Source organism: Agelaius tricolor, unplaced genomic scaffold (genome assembly GCF_023055355.1).
Source record: "Agelaius tricolor isolate 1412-34295 unplaced genomic scaffold, bAgeTri1.0.p SCAF_7, whole genome shotgun sequence".
Taxonomy (NCBI): domain Eukaryota; kingdom Metazoa; phylum Chordata; class Aves; order Passeriformes; family Icteridae; genus Agelaius; species Agelaius tricolor.
This window is the reverse complement of record NW_027269267.1, coordinates 27,354,325-27,377,347: the sequence shown is the minus strand read 5'-3', so window position 1 is coordinate 27,377,347 and position 23,023 is coordinate 27,354,325. Positions and strand designations below refer to the sequence as shown.

The 23,023-nt window shown below is 40.4% G+C and overlaps 2 protein-coding genes across 2 annotated transcripts in view; one reads left to right on the top strand and one right to left on the bottom strand.

Moving 5' to 3' along the window:
- SEPTIN10 (septin 10) overlaps positions 1-17,966 on the bottom strand; it is a 24,141-nt gene extending 6,175 nt beyond the window's left edge. The window contains 9 exon segments of the mRNA XM_071430727.1: positions 5,493-5,655; positions 6,211-6,307; positions 7,779-7,940; positions 11,516-11,702; positions 13,164-13,359; positions 14,038-14,155; positions 17,727-17,767; positions 17,770-17,869; positions 17,871-17,966. Coding sequence (XP_071286828.1) covers positions 5,493-5,655; positions 6,211-6,307; positions 7,779-7,940; positions 11,516-11,702; positions 13,164-13,359; positions 14,038-14,155; positions 17,727-17,767; positions 17,770-17,869; positions 17,871-17,966 — 1,160 coding nt within the window.
- On the top strand, positions 17,953-23,023 carry SOWAHC (sosondowah ankyrin repeat domain family member C). The gene has a single exon (XM_071430726.1). The coding sequence runs from the start codon at positions 18,094-18,096 to the stop codon at positions 19,606-19,608; it is 1,515 nt and encodes a 504-aa protein (XP_071286827.1). The 5' UTR covers positions 17,953-18,093; the 3' UTR covers positions 19,609-23,023.

Sequence of the window (23,023 nt, the reverse complement as noted above, 5' to 3'; positions counted from 1 at the left end):
GAGCAACACTAAGCTTAAACAACTCCCTTCTATCTTTAAATTTATGGTGACTGGGCAGTTTCTCAATCTTAAAGTTTCTTATTTGTAATCAAAATATCATCTGAGAAGAAACATTTTGAAATTGCACATGCAAACAATGTTTGTAAGATATCAAGGCCAGAGCATTCCTCCTACTCTATCTTATTCAAGCACTACATGGCAACAAAATAAATTCAGAACAATTACCCTTTTGTGTTTGGGCTTGTTTTGGGGGCTTTTAATCAGCTGTGAAATAACTTAGGTCACTCTGAAATTCTAAATCCCTAAATCCACATGAAACAGGGGCATGGTTTTCACACAGATATATTAATTCACACTATCTCTAAGTTTAGACAATAATGCTACAGCACAGGTTTTTCAAGTGCTAGCAATCTCACACTATTCACACTTCTGCACACAGTGTCAGTTCTCACAGATAAAATGCTGCCTTTGGGAATGATAAAGCTGCTAGAGCAAATGCTAGACTCAGTTAACATGCTACAATCACATGGACACGTGGACATCTTTAGACCCCGACTAGGTTACTTTATCAGGTAAAAGCAATTTTGTCTTAAAATTAATAAAAGATTAACTTTGAAGACACTCAACTCAGTAAATAATCCTATTACACATAAAAAGAAGAGAAGAAATAAAAGTGTATTTTTTAAATTTACTGTGCAGGTGGTTGTGGATGCCAGTACGTGTTCAAGTGGAAGCGTTCAAGGCCAGGCTGGATGGGGCTTTGAGCAACATGGTCTGGTGGAAGATATTCCTGTCCATGGCAGGTGGGTTGGAACTAGATGGTCTTTGAGGTCTCTTTCAATCCCAACCATTCTTGACTCCATGAAATACCCCTTCCCCCTGGACTGAATTGTTCTGGGAATCAGCCAGACAGAACTAAAGCAAAATTTCTTTTTCTGTGTGTGACGTCCCAGCAACACAATAGCTCAAACACTCTTAAGTGTTAGGAGATTTGGGGAGGAAGGAAAAACAGTTCACCACATCTTAAGCCAGTCCTTTCATTACTTCATCCACTGCTCATAGCAAAATATTTTTTGGTTTATCTGAAGACTGGTTTCACTGCTTCTCTTTTAGCACATTATGAAAATCAAGTTCACAGGTACTCTCATTCTTCTGGCTTACATATCCAGAATGAAATACTCTGTACAAAGACACTTAAAAAATTTAAATGTTATAACTAATTATTTAAATAATGTATTCTTACTGAGGTTTTGTAGTAAGGGATTGTGAAGAAAGTCTAAACTAATCATACATACCAGCACTACCACCTGCCTTTCTACAGAAGCATAGCTGTGACAGTTTTTCTGTCTGTACGAGACTGAAAGCATGGAAGCCTAAAATTGCAAATCAGACACATTATGTTCATAAATAAAGACTCAAGTTAATTTAACTCTCAGTGGAACACAATATGCACTTTGAACAACACAGGTATTTAAAGTTTATTCACTTATACTTTTAAAAGCTTTCAAATTTGAATGTAACACTTGTAACTTTTTGCAGAACATTTGACTATTAATTAAAGTATATCAGAAAAACTGAAAAAAAAATATTAACTAGTGGCAGGTATTTCCAGCACTGTGCTTTGACTCAGTCGACTAGCTCAGTTGATTATTGAGCAATAATAAGGATGTGGTAGACCTAAAGAATTATCAATTTTTCAGTAGGGGCAAGAAAGCCAGGTATTTTGGGTGTGGCCCAACCTCATTCTAAGATGGTTAAAATATTTAGTTCAAATGCAAAGGTCTGCAGCTGGTCAGATGAACTCCATGGCCAAGGAGTTGTTAAGGAAAAGGTCTGACAGCCTTTCAAATGTTAGGTTTCTTTTCTTAGACATGAAAAGAGTCACATCAACCTTCCTCTACATAAAAACTTCTTCATGTCACTGAATCCTTCCTGGTTTTCTGTCATCATCTTCAAAAAAGACTGAAAAATAAACAAGTTCAAGAGCTGCATGGTCTAAATATCCCAGTTTCGGGGAAGAAAAAAGCAAGGAATGATTCTCCACATACTGAGAAACCAAGATGCTTATGTTACAATAATGTTTAATTGCAATTATAATGGAGAACAAACTGCAATTATGATGACAGAAGAACAACTAACCCAGAGAATGATTAACATCAGCACATCTAAACACACAAGCATACAGCCTGAATATCAATCCTCAGCTTTTTTCAACAGATCCTGGTCTATCAATTTTCTTCTTGCAAAACAAAAATGTGCCCATAGGCAACAACTTAAATTGAAAAACAGACTCAACAAAATGTCCAACTTTAAAACACTAGCAATCCTCTCCTCCCTTGCAAATGCCTAGGCTAACTAGCTATGTGTGTGTGTATATTTAGAAGTTTGTTTCCCTGGAAGCAGTCTTCATGTCTAGATTTCTGTTTTCAATTATTCCAAATTTTACCATTCAAAACATCTCAGCAATTATCTCTTGCTGAGAATGACCTGAAACTGGAATTCATGTTCCTAATGGGCATAATTGGACCATCAAAAAGGCAGGACCAGACCATCTGCACACACACAAAAGAGTTTATCTTTACTTTTCAACAACAAAGAAATGCAAATGCCAATTTTAAGTAGCAAAAAATTATAAAACTATAAAAAATTAACTTCTGAATTTTATATCCAACAGATACTGCATAAAATGCATAAACCACATTCTAAATACTCTGCTATCCATTGACTTCGCTACTTCATTCTTAGAATGCAATTGCAAACTAACAAAAAGTTATTATGAAATAGCTTCATCAAAATTACAGGATTTGGGAATAGGTGTTTTTAAAAGTGTGCACAAGACAGTCACTTCAGAATACCTTTATTTTCCCTTCTCAGACCCAGTAATAAAGATGCAAATATATTTTTCTGCTGTATGCTGAAACCATCTCTTTCCACATGTTCCATAAAAAAGGTAAAACTTGCCAACATGTTTTTACACACATGTAAAAGTGTGCTTTACGCACATGTTAGAGTAAAAGGCTTTACAGATGTCTGCCCACAACCTCTCTCATAAAGCAGCTGGACATCCAAGAATTACTGGTTTTGCCTTGCAGTGGCATACAACTTTGGAAGAATAAACTAATGTCCTACTTCTAAATCCAAAAGGGTAGTACAGGAACTTCACAGGCAGTTTCTTCCCAATATGCCAAAAATCATGGCACATTTGCTACTCAAGTGTCACTGTTCAAAGGCTACAAACAGCCAATTACTAAAGTCTAGCAAAGGTTTTCTAAATCTATGTTATTATCAAATTTAATATGTAGACAGCTACATCACAGGCACAAAATATGAATTCTCAACATGCATTTTGATCATTATTTATACAACTAGCATGAAATTTTAATCTTCAGGCATATACTGCTATGCAATATTAATTACTCTAAAACTACACTTCTTAGAATTCACATGTATATATTGTAAACATCTTTAAGGACAAAGAGGATGACAATTTAATAACACAGTTTTGCCTAAAACAACTGGATAGTCCCTATTCTAAAAGTTATTTAAATGTACAAGCAAACTGGGAACCACTGAACTTCCTCTACGTAAAAAGACATTTTCTATCACATTGCTGATGATCACACTTTTTATTGTTTCCTCAGTAACTTGATAAAGCACCTTATGGGTAAGGCTGCATTAGACTGCTAATTACACTGCATACACATCCTCTAAATTCTCTTCCTTTTTTATAGTATCATAAAATGTCTCTCTCAAAACACCAAACACCTTCTCTTTCAGACCTCAGCATCATTCACTATGCCACATTATTGAGGGACAACCACAACATCTATCCTAGTCTTACTTTTCTCTTCCTGTTGCAGTAAATCTGGGAAAAAGTTCATTTTTCTAGATTCTTATGGGATATCTATCTATCTATCTATCTATCTATCTATCTATCTATCTATCTATCTATCTATCTCATCCTTCCAAAACAATGACATTTTCAATAGAACTGATTTACCAAAACTAATTACTGAGTGTACTTTCTTGCCAAAACTCTCTCAATAAAACTGACGTCTAGTGGGCCATATGTAAAATCTACACACCAGAGAGAACTCAGCTCCTCTGTATATCCAAGAAGCAGACAACTCGTAAATGAGCTCTGAAGTGTAAAATACTGGGACATTCTGATGTGAACCTGCCACTTCAGCCTTTTTACAAAAGATAAACTGTGTAGGGGTTTTACAAAAATAATTCCTTTGTTTGTAGAAGAAAACACTTCTATGGATGATGGTTTTTATAATTTAACTCTTATCCTGAGATGGCTGTACACCATGAAATGGAGCTTCAGAAAAGCTGAAGGTACTGGAGTCAATATTGCCATGAACAAATCTCTAAAAAAAAATCTTCCCTAGACAAGGATAACAAGACATCAGCTATTAACATACGTTCTTAAATGTAAACCAAATGAAAATTCTATGGTTAATTTCAGTTGGTTTTAAACCTCTTTCACCTTTGATTCTCTTTTTATGAAAAAGATGTATTACATTCTTGTTAAGTGAAGAGAAATGTCAAGAGACCACTGATACAAGGTCAGCTCAACATCATCTAAATGATTAATTTGCAAATGTGCCTTGGTTCAAACAATGAGAAACTGTTCTTAAAGCAAAGTCTTATTCTGTTTTCATGCCTGGTTTAAGTCAATATTTCCCACCACAACTATGTAGTAATGGTGCTTCACTAAACCATGAAGGCTTGAACAATTCACAAAGCATCAGCTCTTCCCCAGCAGGATTCTGACCAGTTAAAAGTACAGTCCCATGCATTAAAAAAAACCCAAAGGAAGAGGAAGACAAGAGAACAGGAAATAAAAGATTAAAAAAAATGGATATAAAAATTTAAATGCTTCCTGCAGAAAGCAGCTTTACTACATGAAACAACTGAGTGTCTATAACCTTCTTTATAACTTAACTTTCCTTTGAAATCCTCTTTTAACTCCCTATAGTCCAGCAAGAGATTTTTTGACCTGAAAATGCTAAGACATTTGTTATTATGGCAGATAATGTGGGAAGTCAACAGTGTAACCACTTATTTTGTAAAAGTTTTTGCTTCAGTTCCTTCTGAACCTGGAGTCCAACCAAACTATTATTTATAATCAGACATTCTTAAGAAAGAAAATAAAACATAATACTAATATATAATTAAAATAATTTAAAAGCTTGTAAAGCACAGATACCTGAAGAAAACAGACAAGCTATCCCAGAAAAATTTAAGTCCTCAGGTGTATTATAGAAGAGAAAGATTTCAGAAATACAACTGGCTTTCATGTTTTTAAAAAGAATGCTGATTTAAACCCATATACTTCTCCATGAAGGTAACTGAATGAATAGCTACATCCTTCAATTATTCTTTCCCTCTTAGAAAACTTATTTTATGTATGAACACTGCTCTGCATTGGGTTGATGTGAAGTGAATGGATGCTGAAAGCAAGTGCTGCACACCAAGTCCTTTACCTGACTGGTTTGTTCTCAGGGCCAATGTCTCTGCAACCCAGCTTTTCCAGCCTGCAGCGCCTGTACGACTCATAATACGCACGAGTCTTCTCCTTCAAGTCTTCCATATTTGTGCACAGCATCCTGCGGAGCTTTATTGTGTCACAGTGGTTCTCATTTTCCACTAATCAGTAAAAAAGATGATTTTGTTATTATGCAGAAGTAGCAAAATAGTCAAAATACACATTAAACATCATCACTTACTTTGTTCACTAAATATACTTCTAGGAAAAGATATCTTGTTGTTTATTATACCTCTTATACTTCTTTATAATTTTTAATATACACACTGATGTACTGAAGACCTGTAAGTACTGGTGAACATATTTCAACCTGTCCTGATTTACTGCTTGAGCTGAAAACAACCACATTTCTCTCTTTTTTAACCCTCTTTACTGACAATCACAAATGTTTGAAATTTGGTAGTGCTAGAGGTACTGCCACTATCCCAACCTGCCCAAATACTACATACACCATCTCATACTTTGACCCCAAGAATGCGTCAGTGAGGACGAAATTACAAGTTAGTGCATGCCTCAAGTATTAATTGCTAAATTCCTTATACTGTTGATTCAAAATACAATCAGCCTGGCATCAGTGAAACAGCCCCTTGTATTATTGGTGAATTTTATACTTCAACAGCAAAAGCTCATGAAGATACTTTAAAGAATTCTTTTACCTTTTACAATGCCCCAAGGGTATTGACGAGCTCTCACCATTTTGTTTCCAATTTTCACCTTCTCCATACTTCCTACCACGGCAAATGGCAAATAACCCTGTAGGAGATGTACCAATTAAGTCTTATCTGTCAGCACTCTTATGTAAAAACATAGAAACACCTCAGAAACAAATTAGGGAGGAAAACACCATTTCAGGAAAAGCCAACAAGCAGTTTAAAACTACCCCCAGGAGATCAGTAGCTAGGCAGTATCTACTGATAAAAAACTCAAACTACAATAGAAGCAGAAGGAGCAGTTGATAGATCCACATGGGTGTGTTGAGGGGAACCTCAGCAGGCTGGAGAAATGGGCCAACAGGCATCTCACAAAGTGGAAATGAGAGCAATGCTAAGTCCTGCATGTCAGGAGGAATAAGCCCATGCCCCAGCACACGCTGGGGGCTGTCTGGAAAGGAACTTTACAGAATAAGACATGGGGGCAAAGACCTGGTGAACAGCAGGTTGTTCCTGATTCAGCAGGTCTGTCCCAATGGCAAAGGCAGCCAACTACACCCTGAGCTGCCCTAGGAAATGTCAGCCCCAAACAGAAAACTGCTCTCATACATTCAGTCAGAGTTCATATCCCAATAGCACTCATGTGAGAATCACACACACTGGAGCCTGTGCTGTGGTTACTGCTGTGGGCTTGGCACAAAGACAGGCTGGGCACTGCCTGCCTGCTTGCTGACCCACAACAGCTGACCAAATAAAGAAACACCATTACCTGGAAAATAAATCACTAGCAGAGCATGGAAGTGGTCAGTAACAAACCACCACGTTTCTCCACAGCAAAAGGACCCGTTACTGATGGACAGCTGCACATTGTCACTCCCTGGTCAGGTAACAGAGGTAGGGAATGCACAGCCATGGGCTCCGGCATCCTGGCTCCTGTTCCCACTTTCATACCCCCACACACAAACACATGGTCAGGTGCACCTACAAACACACATCTGCTGCATGAGAGCAGCAAATACAGAACACTCAAGGCAAAGCCATCTAGCTTCACAGCTGAGAGCTGGCAGCTACCTCTGGGACAGTCAAAAAGGACAACTGAAAATAAGCCAGAGTCACATCTCACTTCTTCATCCCCAGAGAAAATCTGTCCTAATTTCAAGACAAAGTACTAAATAAAAGAAAAAAAGCAGGTGTAAGACTTGCTATTGTAGAAAGTTGTAGACATAAGGCACCTAAATATCTTCTCTACCAGATGTAAAATTGTATCTGTTGAGGAAAAGAGCAAAGACAATCTGTCCATCTATAATAGTAATTATATATTAATTAACCAGATATTAGAAAAACCATTTATGCATGAGAACCTCTTTTCTGTTACATGTATCAACAGCAGAGGGGCAGAAGATTTATAAGTAGGGAAAAAAAACCCCAACACATAAGAGCTTTTTAAGGAGAAGAATAAACTGGTGACATACAAACTTACAAGCTTAAAGAAAACGGTGAAAGCAGTGACACGAATCAGCATTAGAGAATGATGTTTTAGCACTGAAATATCAATATTTTTGTCATTTACTTACATTTGTGATGGTATTAATCTCAGAAACAGTTTCATCATCAGTAGGAAACTGGTATATTCGGATGCCATTGCTAGTTAATTCATTCATTATTTTCTTCTTGAACTCTTGCAGCTCAGTTTTAGAAATGCTGTCCGCTTTGCCTATAACTGGTATAATGTTCACCTATGAATGACATAAATTATGTGAAATGTGTGAGACTTCAATTTCGAGGTGGCAACTTTTGTAAATAGAATTGTTTTTTAATTAGCTGTTTAAAACTTCCTCTGCAGTCCAAACCTTTCCATCAATTGATATCAAATTTTCACAAACAATGAAAAATATTCTCATGGGCATCATTTAACTAACTAGCAACCAATTATTTAATATACTCCCTTAAAAGTAATTGATTCTAAGAGCAAAGAGGGAGGTCTCATAGAGCGAAGTACTCAAACGCAAGCAATGCCTACTTATTAACTAAATGCCATTAAGTATTTATATCTCTGTTAAAAAAATAGATTGTTTAGTTTATAGCAGCAGGGGACATGGCTCAGGTGTTAAATGAAAGCTGGCAGTCTAAATACAGAAAGAAAAGGAAGCTGGCTGCCAAACCCTGCCTACCCCTGAGCCTCTTCCTTGGGCTCCTTTCAGCTACATCTTCCTCACCTCACCACTGCAGCACAGTTTCTCCAGCATCTGACATGAGCAGAGGAGTAACACAGGCAAAAGCTTCTTGCTCACCAGTCCTTACACTAATTATTCAGAACACAGAATTCAGTTCTATTAAACTGCCCTATTTCCTAAAATAGTGATGGCAGTAACTTGGAAGCAATAGATGCCAATTTTTTCTTACAAATACTATCATCACTCCCAAAATACACATTTTTTGGAACTAAATGGAAATAATGAATACCCAAATGGAAAAAAAATGTAAATCATGAATTTTCCAATATTTAGAACGAACAACATACACAACTCTACTGGATTTCAAAAGATGAAGTGTTTTATAGAGTTCCTTGATCACAGATGCAAAAAGGAAGGAGAGGAAAAAAAAAAACCAAAACAACATACACACTTTCTATTCTTCTGAATATTCTGCCTGAATGGAAATGCCTAAATGTCAAGAACAGATTCAAAATGGATATTTTTCAAATAAGACTTCTGTCTTAAGCAAAATGTCCCAAAGAAAAAGAAGCAAGCCAGCTCTGAAGTATGACTTCCAAGATTACCTGATGATAGTCCTTAATTGTGTAGCATACATGATCTAAGCATATATGGGGTAAAATATCTAAAATCAAATAAAATTATGGGATTTATTTTTCTAATAACTGAACTCATTTAGAATTGTATAAACAATCTGTTACACTAGGAGTAATTCACACCTTCAATCAAATTAGCTGAGGGACAACAGCATAGTTTTTCTCCAATGTAGGTCTAAAAATGGATGGAACACAGAGTCCTCAGAATTCAATTAACCTCTATTCTTTTTCAACATGAAAGTTGTCTTTTCAACGTGAATGTTTTTCAAGCACTCACTAATTAGGAGAGAATTTTTCTTAGAAAACAGAAAACAAATAGCAGAGAAAGTCTACCAAGAAGAACAGTAAAACACAAAAATCATCAGAAACTGTGATTACAGCTATCAACATTGACATTAAATCACCACAAGTGTATAAAAATTGAAAAGCATGAACTTAACTTTGGCTTTAGATAAGCCACAAAGAAGGAAAATAAATACATGTAATTGAAATCATTGTTGGTTGCAAGAGCAGGCTGATTTAAGTGTATCTCTGTGAATCAATATAAAAATTTCTGAAGATTCTTTCTGAAGGGAAAAAACCTAAATCCCCAAGGTACTTTACTGACTTAACCATAACCTGCATACAATTCTGTGAGAATGAATTAAAACTGCAGGGCTATTAGTTGAATAATCACTATTTCCAGGAAGAAAGAGTACAGGAAAAGATCCCTTTGTCTGTGAATGAAACCTGGCTTGTCTGTAGTGATGCCATCCTAAGCAAAACTATAGAAACTATAGGATTTTCCAGTGTCTAAATGCTAGAGTCCAAATTTTTAGCTAGTCATCCAATCCATAATAGAGAAAAACAAACTGACCATAGATACTCTGTTTTTTCTTCAAGGACTGCAGAGTACAGGATGAACCTGATCTATCCCAAGAACCCTCTGTACCTCTGAGCTGTGTAATCTGCTATTGTTTTGTAGCAGCAGACTGTAACAAAAGTACACAGTGTACACTGCAGTGGATTCAGGAAGAAACTCAAGACAGCTTTCCACATAGATTTACACATTTGATGGATGCATGTGGCTGTACCATCTTCTCTTTATGGAATCCTGTACTCAGTGAATACACCCAGGGACTCCCACATCCTGGGAAATTCCAAGTTCTTAACTGCCACTAGGAGAATGCAGTACTAAAAGCACCACAAACATGCTCCACAACAAGATGCAAACAAAACTACAGTTAAAGCACATAACTCTTTCTGTGTGTATATGGATATTTCTGTAGTAAGATCAGAAAGAATCCATTGCAAAGGGATAAAACAACAGAGTTACATGTGGTTTATGCTCTCTCTGTGCCAAAGCAGAATTAAAATTTTTTGCAGAAGATGGCTAGAAGCCAAAATTCCTCAAAGCAGAATTACTTTTGGTTTATCCTGATGGAAGTATTTCCTTAGGATGCTGGAATTCGAAGATCTATATCCTTTTCTTTTGAAAGAAACACTGTTTTAAAGGAAGTTCAGTAAAGAGCAGGCACAACCTAGAAACCAACAACATAGCACACAGAAATGTGCTCTCCCCTACCTTTGTACCACCATACCTTCCCTTCTCTGCTATTGAGAAGTTCAGAATGCAAAATACATCCACAAAGTAACAAAATTCCCAAATGGGCTTATCAAACACAAATGTGGACTAGAGAGCTGATTTAATCCTTGCTATCTTGGAAAAACTTCTCTGAAACAAGAAAATGCAGGAAGAAAATTTAGTGGGAGGGGCTCTAGTACAGCACAAAGAAAAAGGCGAAAGGCACAGCAAATGCATTTAAGTTTTCAAAATTTTCAACATTTCAACAAATTAAATCCAAATAATATAAGGTTTCTTAAAATAGGTTAAAGATTTAGCTTCACACAGTTCCATTACAGGAAGAAAGTTAAGGAATTAGAAAATGCAAGTAATTTCACTAGAAAGTGCTATTTCAAAGCTTTCTAAACAAATCAATATGTTAAAACACTACTGCAGCCTATCACAGAAAAAGCCACATTGGCAGAGTGTTCTGTTCATGGCTCTTCATGCCTCTTCGGTTATCCAAAAACAAAGATCTTCAGTGTTGCAGAGCTTTTTGGATACCAACTTTCCAGCAGTCCCAAAACTAGAAACAAGCTTAATTAGAAATAGTAAAGTGCTTACAGAAGGTACCCTATCCAATCTCCCTACTATGCTTAGGGTTTATTTAAAGTAAAGTTGGTGTGGTTCTACTTTTCTTAGTATTTTTTTAACTTTGTTGTGATTCTTTTTTCAATGTTCTTGCCATACGTCTCTCTCTTTTTGATTTGTAAATAAACAAATGATGAACTGCAAGCTACGTGCAGAGCCCATTTATTTGGAACTTAAAGTATATCAGTACCAAAAAAAATTACTAAACCAAATTCATCGATAGAGATCTGAAACGTGGTAGTGGACCTAAAAGTTACAAGATGCTTTAGAAAGTAAGACAAATTCTTGGAACTGTTTCCAAGTCTTACCTTACTGTCTAGGCTTCTCATAGTTAACAAATCTATGGTTTTTAGAGAACGGCCTGTAGGTGAAATGAAATAGAGGCAGACATGGATGCGAGTATCATGGTAGCTAAATAAAGAACGTATAACTTTCAGTTCTTCCTCGAGATAGGCTTCAAATTGTGCATCTACATAATCCACTATTGGCTGATAGCTGTAGGAAATAAAATTTAACAACCAGATATTAGCTACTCCTAAACAGAGACAGACTAAGAAGGGAATTCTCTTGTATTGTTCTGCAGATTTTTGCTTTACATGTCAAAAGGCTGCTAAGGTAGGGCAGAAAATTATGTGTACAGAGTAATCCTAATTTCTGAAAACCTACTCAGAAAAGAATTGTGCATCTAATACAAACAAAATATTTCCTAGCTACTACTATTAGTGAAAAAAAAACTATATAAAGTTAATTATGATTATAACAAACTTCCCAAGTGATGTTTTTAAAATTTTGCAATTAAGTTGTGCAAATGCAGAACTCTTAAACATAAGGAAGATACAACAACCTCTTAGGTACAATACAAGAAAAGAAAGAATATGTAACTAATAGTACCAAGAAACAGGATGAACTTTATCATCTGAAGTACTGTACATAAGAGCTCTTAAACAATAGACAAAAACTAAAATGAGAAATGTTAAAGAATAAAAATCCGATTTATAGTAAGTACAGTTTAAATATACTTTATCCTACCTAAAACCAGAGTCTAATGTGCTTTCAAAAAGAAAGTTTTGCTAGATGTAGAAACAGTGCACCCTTACATTTCTTCTGCTCCACAAAGTTTACAAACCAGATCAAACACTATCGAAATCCAGAAGCAGGTGTTACACACAAAATCAAAAGGATAAAAAGGCACCTCCTATACCACACATCAAGACCTGTAATAGCTATACTAGTATCTACTTGCATCTCCTTCATCCAATTCACCACCAGCAGCTATTATCCAGTCATATCATGAGCCACAGCTGTCATGATAATCTTAACGTGACTCTCTAACCTTTTATTATATGAGTACCACCATTTAGGTACTCACATGGCACAAATCCTTTACAATTACCTTGAAAGAAACAAAATCTGCTGAGACAGTTCAGTCCTGTAAAAAAGTCACAAAAGCAGACTCAAAAAAAGTTCTGAAAGACACCAGTGTGTTGCCTCTACATCTTCTGACTAAGCTGACCGCCACAAAACACAAAGGCCTTCAGTAATTCACAGGATTAAACTTCCAGTTTAAGGTCTTCAACAAGTTACAATGAAATTGTTAAAAACCCTGTAGATCTAATCTATATAATCTGCAGTACTTTATAATCTGCTTAGCTGTTTAAAAACCCACCCATTGAACTCCCTGCTTTTCTCCACCCCAAAAGAAACTACTGCATATGCACACATTTATAAAAGATTAAGAAAGAAAAGATTTCATAAAGCAAGGGGCAGAGTTCATCTGAATTATAAAATAATTTCTTACATGAGAAGAACAATGTGTTTACTTTGGCACACAGGGAAAACAGTTAACCATCTACTTGGAATACATGTAAGACAACCACTTACTACAAAAGCCCAAAGTAAAATCAACTTGCACTTAAGACCAAAACTTCAGCATAACAGTGACAAGAGGGCACTTACCTATCTGCTTTGTTCATCTGGTCACCAAACCCCACTGTTTTTACAACTGTCAGCTTCAAAAGAACATTACTTTCCTGGAGTTCAAAAGTCTGGGCTCTAAGTCGCACACTTGACAGAAAATGTGTTGATGGAGAGTCCTCAAAATCGGTGTTAAACAAACTGCTCACCAAGGCTGATTTTCCAATTCCAGTTTCCCCTAAAGTTAAACAGAAGGGTTTTTCACATCCAATACATACATAATAATCATAGAAAGTGTACACAAAAACTCAACTGATTTCTCTGAGCAAAATTGCGCATTTGTGCATTCTTCTAGTGAACACTAAATATATTTTCATTATTTTTTCATCCTACGTATAAGGGTAAATTATCGGCTAATGAGTAATGAGCTGAAGAGTGTCATGACACTTTGGTTTCTTTAAAAGTCTGAATTAACTTCCTATAGATTTTTAAAAGTTAAGTACCTAGCTGTGAAACCAGAGATTCAACAAACATCTTTTAAGAACAAGGGTAAAATATTAGAGCAAAACATTTGATAAGTATAGAAACATTTCAGTAATATCACCTTGGAATTTTAGAAGTTTTTTAATCTGAAGCTCTTTGTTACAGGTGTAAGCCCCGTTTACTCAAAAAAATCCAAAAGGCTGCTGATAAATGAATAAATGACTGGCATACATTTTCAACATTTTTTGGACTTCACGTTGTTTAGGAAAATGCTACATACAAACCCAAATAAAGAAAGCTGGGAGAAGGGGTGGAATTACAGTTCATGCTTAACATTAAAGAAACTGTTTAACACCACAAGTGGATTTAAATTCCAGTCACTTCCTAAGACGGGTATGCCACTAAAGCCTTTAGGCACGCAGATACTACTCACCAATGCAAAGAATGTTGAAGCAGAAGCCATGCTTGATGGACTTCCTGATCAGTTGGTCAGGTAAGCTATCAAACCCAACATGTGCAGACAAGGACAAAGTTCGACAGCCAACATTTTGCTAGAGAAAAATAATTTTAAAATATCAGTTAACAATGGCAATAAAAATTCTACTAGAAAGCTAAAACTCATTCCTTATGATTTCACATGCAATGGAGAAAAGCCAAAGTTTGAAAAAAAGACCTGTCAAATGAGCTTTCGTCCATGATTAGAGGAAAAATTTCAATTTACTTTACAGAACAATTTGAAGGCTTAAAAGAAAAAAAAAAAAAAGGAAAAAACCCCAAACCAAACAACCTTATGAAACATGAATGAAATAAAATAGACAAGTCCAACTGAAAATGCAAACTGTAGGGAGAAAATAGATCACAGTTGGTTTGCTTAGAAATTAGGAAAACGTACTAAAAAAATCTAAGCACCAGAATTCAAAATAGAAAGCATAATCAGAGGAAAGTATGCATTACCAAATGGAACTCATTCTGAGGAGCTGGAACTGAAATTGCTATTAATGTCAACTAAAACACTATCTACACCCATTACATGCACCAGAACTCTGAGACAGCTTTATATCTATTTCATTAGAAATATCTAAAGGTGCACATTCCTTTTCAAACATGAGTTAGCAATCTAGAACCATGTCATCAAGGCAGTGAGCACACTAAAATGCATAAGGAAATATCTTGATCATAGGAAATTTCCTTGCATAAGGAAATATCTTGAGCACACTATAATATAAAAGGAAATATCTTGATCCACACAAATGAACTGTATTTTTAAACAAACACTACATATCAGAAGTAGAAATGGTGACAAGTCCATTCTTTCTCTTATATTTCCAATCCACACGGAATTGGAAACCATTACTGTTTCCATGTGAATGTGCACATGGTCAATAGTAAGAAATTTTTAAATTTAACACTTAAAAGCCCATTAAAGTGACACCTTTTCTAATAAGTATGCATAGCAAGTCTCAGAATTCTTGTAGCTAGAAGGATATGGATATTCCTCATGGCATATACTCATCCTCTTCTTTACTTGAACAGGACTTCCTTGTATGGGCTTACAGACTGCACTGCACTAATTCTCATTTTAGATTCCTCTAATTAGATAATTCCATTTTAGACTAATATGAGGAAAAATACATATGCAAAGTGAACTGTTTAAAAAGAAAATATTACATCTTTGGGCTATTAAAAAAAAAACGCATTCAAAGCGCATCAGAAAACAAAATTTCTCAAGTCATTCTACCAGAAGAAAATTACTATTAAAAAGTGCTGAGAAACACTGAGAACTGTCAGTTTCCTGTCCATTTAAAGACAAGTGCATCTGAGACAGAGTGGCTGCACATCTATGAACTCCAGCTACTCAGTCTGTTACTCAAAGCACCTCGATTGCCACTAGGATAACTCAGCTCCTCTAACACAAACCACTCAGCTCCACACCAAAAGCCAGTGCAAGAGGCTCAGTGTGATTGCAGAAGGGAAGCCTTTCACCTTCAGCCTAAATCCCGACCTCTGCACTGCCATCTGTAACTCTCAAAATTAAAAAACCCTCACAGGAATAAATTTATTCCCTTCTGATGTCCAGATGTTGGAAAGATACATTACTTTGTCAGCAGAATTGCCTTGTTATGGCTTAGGACTTGACATGCCTCGATGATCTCAGACCTGGAGGAGGTTAACAAAGCCTGGGGAGAAGGATGTGCTAATGAGAGTGGACACAAAAAATGCAAAATGTATGGGCCACAAGGACATTTGGCAGAACATCCAATGTAAGGAAGAAACTAACAAAGTCAACTCAGCAACTATGCTGAAATCAACTGACTCAGCTCCAAGGAAATTTTAGCAGGAGATTGTGACCACCGACTCACAGACCACCAACTCAAAAGAAGAGAAAAACTGCGAATGTGAACTAATTAGCATGACAAACCAGAGAATCACTAACCAACAGAAGGTAGAACACTAATTAAGAAAACTATGCAACTAGATGCCAGTGACCCTTGATTTCATTGTTTGCTAAAATCTATATATGTAGTTTTGATGACTGGGCAGCTAGCATTTTGTGGGTCATCACCTAGCACCCCACTTTGCACAAACTAGAATAAAGAAATAGAAGTAGCTTGTCTGAGTGTGTAAATTGCTGGTGCCTACCAAGCAGCGAGCTCTTATTCAGGACACCCCTTCCTTACACAAGAATCACTGTGTAAACCTATTCCACCTGACAGCAACTGAAGCATTATCTTAATAGAAAAGCAGTAGCCACATTTTTCCCTCTGAAATTTTCCACGGACATCGGGTGTCAATTTCTCTGCTTATTTGTTAGACAATAGCAGAGAGACAAAGTCCACAAAACTGACCACAGGATATCTACATTCTTACTACTTCTAAAAGAAAAAAAAATATCACCTAGTTGATCACCTAATTGATATCACCTAAATATCACCTAACTCACACCTCATTCCTTCCCCCAACCCCATTCTTAAAGGTTGGTGGCATAACTAATGTGTCTAGATTTCTTCAGAATTGTTAAATTGGATGGGGCTCTGAGCGACATGGTCTAGTGGAAACTGTCCCTGCCCCAGAGCAAGAGGGTTGGGACCAATCTTTTTGAGATCCCTTCCAACCAAAACCATTCTAAGATTCTATGATTTAATCAAATATTTTGGTTTATATAAAGTTGTCTTGCCCATCAAAAACAGCATGAAAAAAACATAAGCTGAGACTGTGTAACATTTAAAAAATATTATTTCTTTCAGAAAAAAAACCTAAAAAAAAATAGCAATCTTTTAAATTTACCACATATTTTTGACCAAAACTGTGCAACACCATCCCTTACCAAAAAAGTTAAGTCTCAGACTACATGCATCGCTCTGCGTAAGCCTCTGCTGAACCAGACTAGCAGTCTAAGCAAGAAACTAGCTTGCTACTGGATTTGCAGATGTCACAGAAATTTGCCCTCCAAAACTCGAAGAAAACCGTACCCAGTGTGTGATTCTGCAGGGGGTGAGGGTCCCGGCACCCCCGCCGAGGTGCTGGGAAGGATGCGGCGCCCGTGGACATCCCCCCATGAACGTGCCCATGGGCACCCCAGATCTGACTCCTCCTGAGCCCCGAGTTCTCCACTACTACCTACAGGCATGGGAACGACGCTCCAGCACTGTCGCGTGGACGGGCTCAATGTCTTCAGAACATAAAGCTGACAGCTTTGCCATTACACAGAAGTAACTCTTCAATACACAAGATTCAACTTATTACCTGAAATACGCGATACGCCAGGGGAGCACTAGGAAGAGGGACACCTGAACACAAGTTCCTTTAACAAGTGTTCTAAAAGCCTGACAGCTCCGGGAACTAGCGTGAAGAAGGAGCCTTCATCTCCCCCGCTAACCCGACCCGCACCCTGACGCGGCCCTCAGCAGCGCCCGGCACGGACCAGGGGCAGCGCCCGGCGCCCCACAGGGAGGGCAGCACTTCCACCTCTTCCTTCGCACGGTGCGACCGCCACCCTCCTTCCCCTCCTGGTGCCGGCGCTGCCGGGCCCCTCCTTCCCCTCCGTCCCCTCAGCCGCGCCGGGCTCACCCCCGGCACAGGGGCTGTTCACCAGCCGCTCCCTGCACCGCGGAGGGGACTTACCAGGTGCTCGTCGGTATCGGAAGCGGCCATAGCCCCGCCAGAGAAACACAGAAGGAGGGAGAAGAGTAGAGAGAGAAGGACGCGGCCAAAACTGCCGCCGAAGGGCAGAGCCACGCGGCGGGGAGGAGCGCGGGGAGGGGATGCGGCCGCGGCTCCGCCGCCGGGGCGGGCACTGCTAGCGGGCGCCTCCCGGCCGGAGGGCGGCGCGGTGCCGCCGCCGCGGCAGTGATTGCCGGGCATGCTGCCGCCGGGAGGAGGGGCTCGGGCAGCGGCGGCTCTGCCGCGCCCGTACCACCACTGCCACCATCACCAGTAGCGGCAGTAGCAGCAGTAGGAGCGCCGGCGGCGCGATGGGGTAGCGGCGGCGATGGCGGAGCCGGCGGAGCTGCAGCAGGAGTCAGTGGTGCGGTTCCTGGCGGCGCGGGGCGGGCGGGCGCGCAACGCGGAGCTGCTGGAGCATTTCCGGGACTGGCTGAATCCCGCGGAGCCCTCCCGCCGCGCCGCCGCCCGGCATCGCTTCAAGGAGCTGGTCAACGCAGTGGCCACCGTGCGCCAGGAGCCCGGCACCGGCGTCAAGTACGTGCACCTCCGGCGCCGGTACTGCGCCCCCGAGCTCCCCGCGGCCGCCGCCGCCGCCCCCCTGACCCCCGGGGAGCAGGAGCCGGCGGCGGAGAACAGCGCGAAGCAGCCGAGCCCGCCGCCCTCCCCACAGGCGGGTGCTGAGGAGACGCCGCCGGCAACAGGCGAGGATGCCGGCAGCCGTCCGCAGCCCCCGGGGCAGCGGGGCGAGCCGCTCCGGCCGAGCCCGGCGGTGGCTGGAGGCCAGCGGAGGGGCTCCCGGCGGGGGCCACCGCCCGGGCGCGGCGAAGGCGGCGGCGGCGAGGAGACCGCGATAGCGACGGGCCCGGGGCGGCCCCCGGCGACGGACGAGGCGGGGGCGGCGGAGGGAGCGCCCGGGGCGGCGGCGCAGGGCGGCGGCCGGCGGAGCCTGCGGGAGGCGGCGCGGGGCAGCTCCCCCCAGCTGAAGCGCGGCGCCCTCCCCGGCGGGGGCCGCGGCCGCGACTCGGACAGCGCCTCAGTGGCCTCGTCCTCCGCCGAGGAAGAGGGGAGCACCACCGGCTCCGTGGCACTGGACCCCCTGGAGCACGCTTGGATGCTGTCGGCCTCGGACGGGCGATGGGAGAGCCTGGAGGGGCTGCTGAGCTGCGAGCCGGCGCTGCTCTGCAAGCGGGACTTTATCACCGGTTTCACAGTGCTGCACTGGGCCGCCAAGCACGGGCGGCAGGAGCTGCTGGCCACGCTGGTCAACTTCGCCCAGCGGCACGGGCTGCCCGTGGACATCAACGCCCGCACGAGCGGCGGGCACACGGCGCTGCACATCGCCGCCATGCACGGCCACGCCGAGGTCGTCAAGCTGCTGGTGGGAGCCTACGACGCCGACGTGGACATCCGCGACTACAGCGGGCGCAAGGCCGCGCAGTACCTGCAGCAGGGCACCTCGGGGGACATGCGGAACCTCGTGGGGGCCCTGGAGGAGGAGGAGGAGGAGGAAGGGAATGCTGGCAATGGGAGCGGGCGCTGGAGACTCTCCAAGGTGTTGCCATCTAATCTCATGAACTACCGGCTCTCCCACCACCATCACGGCACTGGGGAGGAAGCTGAAGGTACGGATGGGGCAGCGGTGCCGGGCAAAGGCAAGGAGATGACCAGGAAAGCCTCTGGCAGCGGACGGATGAAGCCTCGGCTTAATAAGATCCGCTTCAGGACTCAGATCATCCACAACACGCCCTCCTTTCGCGGTGACGCTGAGGAGGAAGAGCATGAGGAGAAATCCCTGAAATCGTCATTCAAGCTCAGGCCAAAGTCCAATGTGTTTGGATAAGGCCAGGGAGCGGGAGGTCTGGGAGGTGGATGCACGGACCAAAGTGCCCTCAGGTGTAGCACAGAAGGTGAGGCACGTACGAGTGGGTTCTCGCCTACACTCGTGGACTCTGCCCAGAAGGGTCCTGAGTATCTTGCTTTAACTCCCAGTTCGGTGCGGTCAGTGAGCCCAGCAGGGCTCGGGGAGCTCACAGCTCCTGGGAGCAGCTGCTCCAGTCGGGCCCTTAGAGCTGAAATGGGAGGCAGTGGGTGGGTAGAGAAACACTGGGGTGTTTAAAAGCTGTGCTCCTTTCTCTCTAAAAGCAGGCTTTGGGATCGTAAACCTGTGTTAGTGGCTCTACTAGGATTAGTGAAGTGAATGGGGGAAAGAAAAGTGCAAATGCTTTACTCTTACACTATCAACCGGTACTATAAACTATCAGCAAACAACTTGCTATGGCAGAAGAACACCTCAGTAATATACGAGTATACCTTAAGTTTCTCTTTAACAGCAATACCACCTGGCACAGTGTGGAGTTGGGTACACAAAATGAGATGGTACAGAATGGTTTCCTGTCAGAATCCAAGCTTCAATCCATCAAAGAGTTGAGCCTGTGTTGACTTTATGCATTGAAAATTGCTTGATTTGACATCATGAATACATTATTTTAAAAAATAATAATCCATTGCACTGCAAGCAATGAATAAAGTTAACCATGTGCAGAAGTCTTTGCTGTCTGAGGTACTACTGAACTTGCTTATCGCTGTTGGAATACTAATACAAGATAATAGAAGCAAAGAGTTTTTATATATATTTGGTATCTTATGTTTTGTCTTAGGCAAGGCAATTTTATTTTAATCACTGTGAATTCTCAAGTGCCAGACCTAGCGCAGTTCCAGTTATTAAGTCTGGTCAATTCTTGTTAATGTTCTTTGTGTAACTCACTGCATTTAAAATCAGAAAATCGTGTTGTATGTGTTACCTGTGAAAGTCGTTCTCTTAGAATAAAAGAGCACAGACACCGTTGCATGAAATCTTCATGAAACTCTAATATGGTTCTGTAATGTAATAGCTACAGGTCTGTGTTCGCTGGTAATTCGTGTGCCAATCCCATCAATTTACACTGTGCGGAAATAGAGAAAAAAGGGGAAGAAAACAAAAAAAAAGGAAGGTGTGTGAATTCATGCATAGGGTGAAAAACTAGAACTCCAAAACCCAATCCCTGTTTATTGTTCTGAATGAAGCATAATTACATATTCTAGTTAAGTGGTGGCAGTGGTGTTTGAGTTCTTTTAAACCTATATTTCTAGAGAAGTGATAGCCAAGGCTTTGAACTGTTGTTTGACAGCCTAGTAAGTCTTAATCTGATTGACGAGCCTATCCGTCTGTTAAAGCTTTCGGAAACCTTGAATCTTGTTTCTCTGCTTTAAAGGCAGCAGTTCCAGTGAAATCTAGGAGGCCGATTTATATCCATATTCAGCTTTCCTTAAGAGCTGAGGTATTGAGCTGATCCCGGATCCTGAATGCTGCTCAGTGTAGCAGCTCATCTGTGTTTAGTGGTTAAAGTATGGCCAGTTTCAATGCAGCATCTGTCAAAGCACGTTTCGAGTTGGCTTCCTTATGATGCATTGTGCGTGCCTGGCCTGTAGCTAACCAAAAGTAGATAGGCTTTGACATGTTAAAATCCAAATTTGAAACACTGATTAAATGCATGCCACAAGCTGTAGAGCACCTCACAGGAAAACTGCTGCAGGGAGTGTGCACTTTTGAGATAACAGCCAGGTCTCTGTGGCTGTTGCTAGTGACTTATATTTCTTGTAGCGACGGGAAGGAAGTGCTACTGATGCATTGGCATCAGACTTTCCATGCAGATAACAACCAGTTTCTGCACTTCATGTCAAGACCTAATAAATGACAGTGTTTGCACAGGCATGCAAGTGACACTTAACTATTTCTGGAAAAAGCTGCATTAAAAATAATATAGAACCTCTGCATAGGTGCTGGTCATTACTTCTGTGCAAAAAGACTAGAAATGATAGAGAGGTTCAGCTTTAGTTTACAATTTATAAGCTATAATGTTACAGATTTCATGTGCCTTCATTTTGGGTTGGTTGCCTCAAATGCAATGGATAAAATCAGTCTTGCAAAGCGCTTTTCCTTTATGTCTGTGGGACAGGACCAGAAATTTTCCCTCAGTCCTCCCTGTTTAAACTGTACACCTGTACAGTGGGATGTCTGAAAAAGGGAAGATTAATCATACATATTATGATGTAGAGCTAATTCTGTTGTAACAGAAAAGATAATTAGATGCCTAAGTCTTAAACTTTCCTCTGCAAGATAAGTAGGTTTTTAGACTTCTGTAGGAGGGAAGTTTTCTGACTGAACACTTAGAACATGAGTATTCTTCAGTATGGGCACATCTGAATTGAGCACATATTCCACACAACTACTGATGTCCAAACCTTATTAAAGTTGTTTTCTGCTTTGAGAGTTTATGGTTCTTTCATACAGGCTGTTGGGTGAAGTGTTTCTCTCTTCGCATGCAAATAGCAAAGAATTGCACAAAAATGCCAAGTCTTAGACAGCTATTGGGTTACAGGGAAATAATTTTAGGGTTTTGAATAGAGCATACCTTGGATTTTAAGAGATTAACTGGAATATAATGTTACATAATACAGTAGAACTTTGCAAATTATTAAGGGAACTTGAAAAATGATCAAAAGATGCCTCATTTATATCATTATTTGAAGTTTCAAAGTGAAATTGCTGGTCCACTGATACTGTTTAGCTGTCAGTTAATGAAATTTCACCATAATGATCCAAAGGTCTTTGCAAGGTGGAGTGCAACAGAGCAAATATCTCTTTTGGTGTTTGAGATATACAAAAGAATGGCTGGATAACCACTCATGTCTCTCTGTGCTGTGGGAATAAAGCACTTTGATTTCACATTATGACTTGTCACATTCCACATGGTTACTTTTTATAATATGACCTGAAACTTAATGGTTTTGGTTTTTTGTTGGTTTTTTTTTTTAGGTAGGGAAGACTTGATGTCCTATTTCAGTATATTTGCAGTCTAAAGGTATGCTTGAGTCAAATATTTTGGATACATTGCCTAGAAAGATATGACTGAAATGTGACTGAAATAAAGTTGTATGGTACAGAAAACTGGAGCACTTACTGGTATCTTTTTAATGGTACGCCTGAAGTTACTGAATGTGTTTGTTCACTTTTTATGATGGTGTGAAAGTCAGCAAGACTGTAATGTAACATGTGCTATCTTTTTTTGTACTTTATGTTCGAGAAATTTTGGAGGCCTGGAAGCCTGTTGGGTTTTATTAATCCACTTTTTGTGGTTGTCTCTCTGAATGGTTATGAGTTGAGAATCTGTAAGCTTTAGTTTTATGAAATAAAAAGAGCTCATGAATGCTCTGAA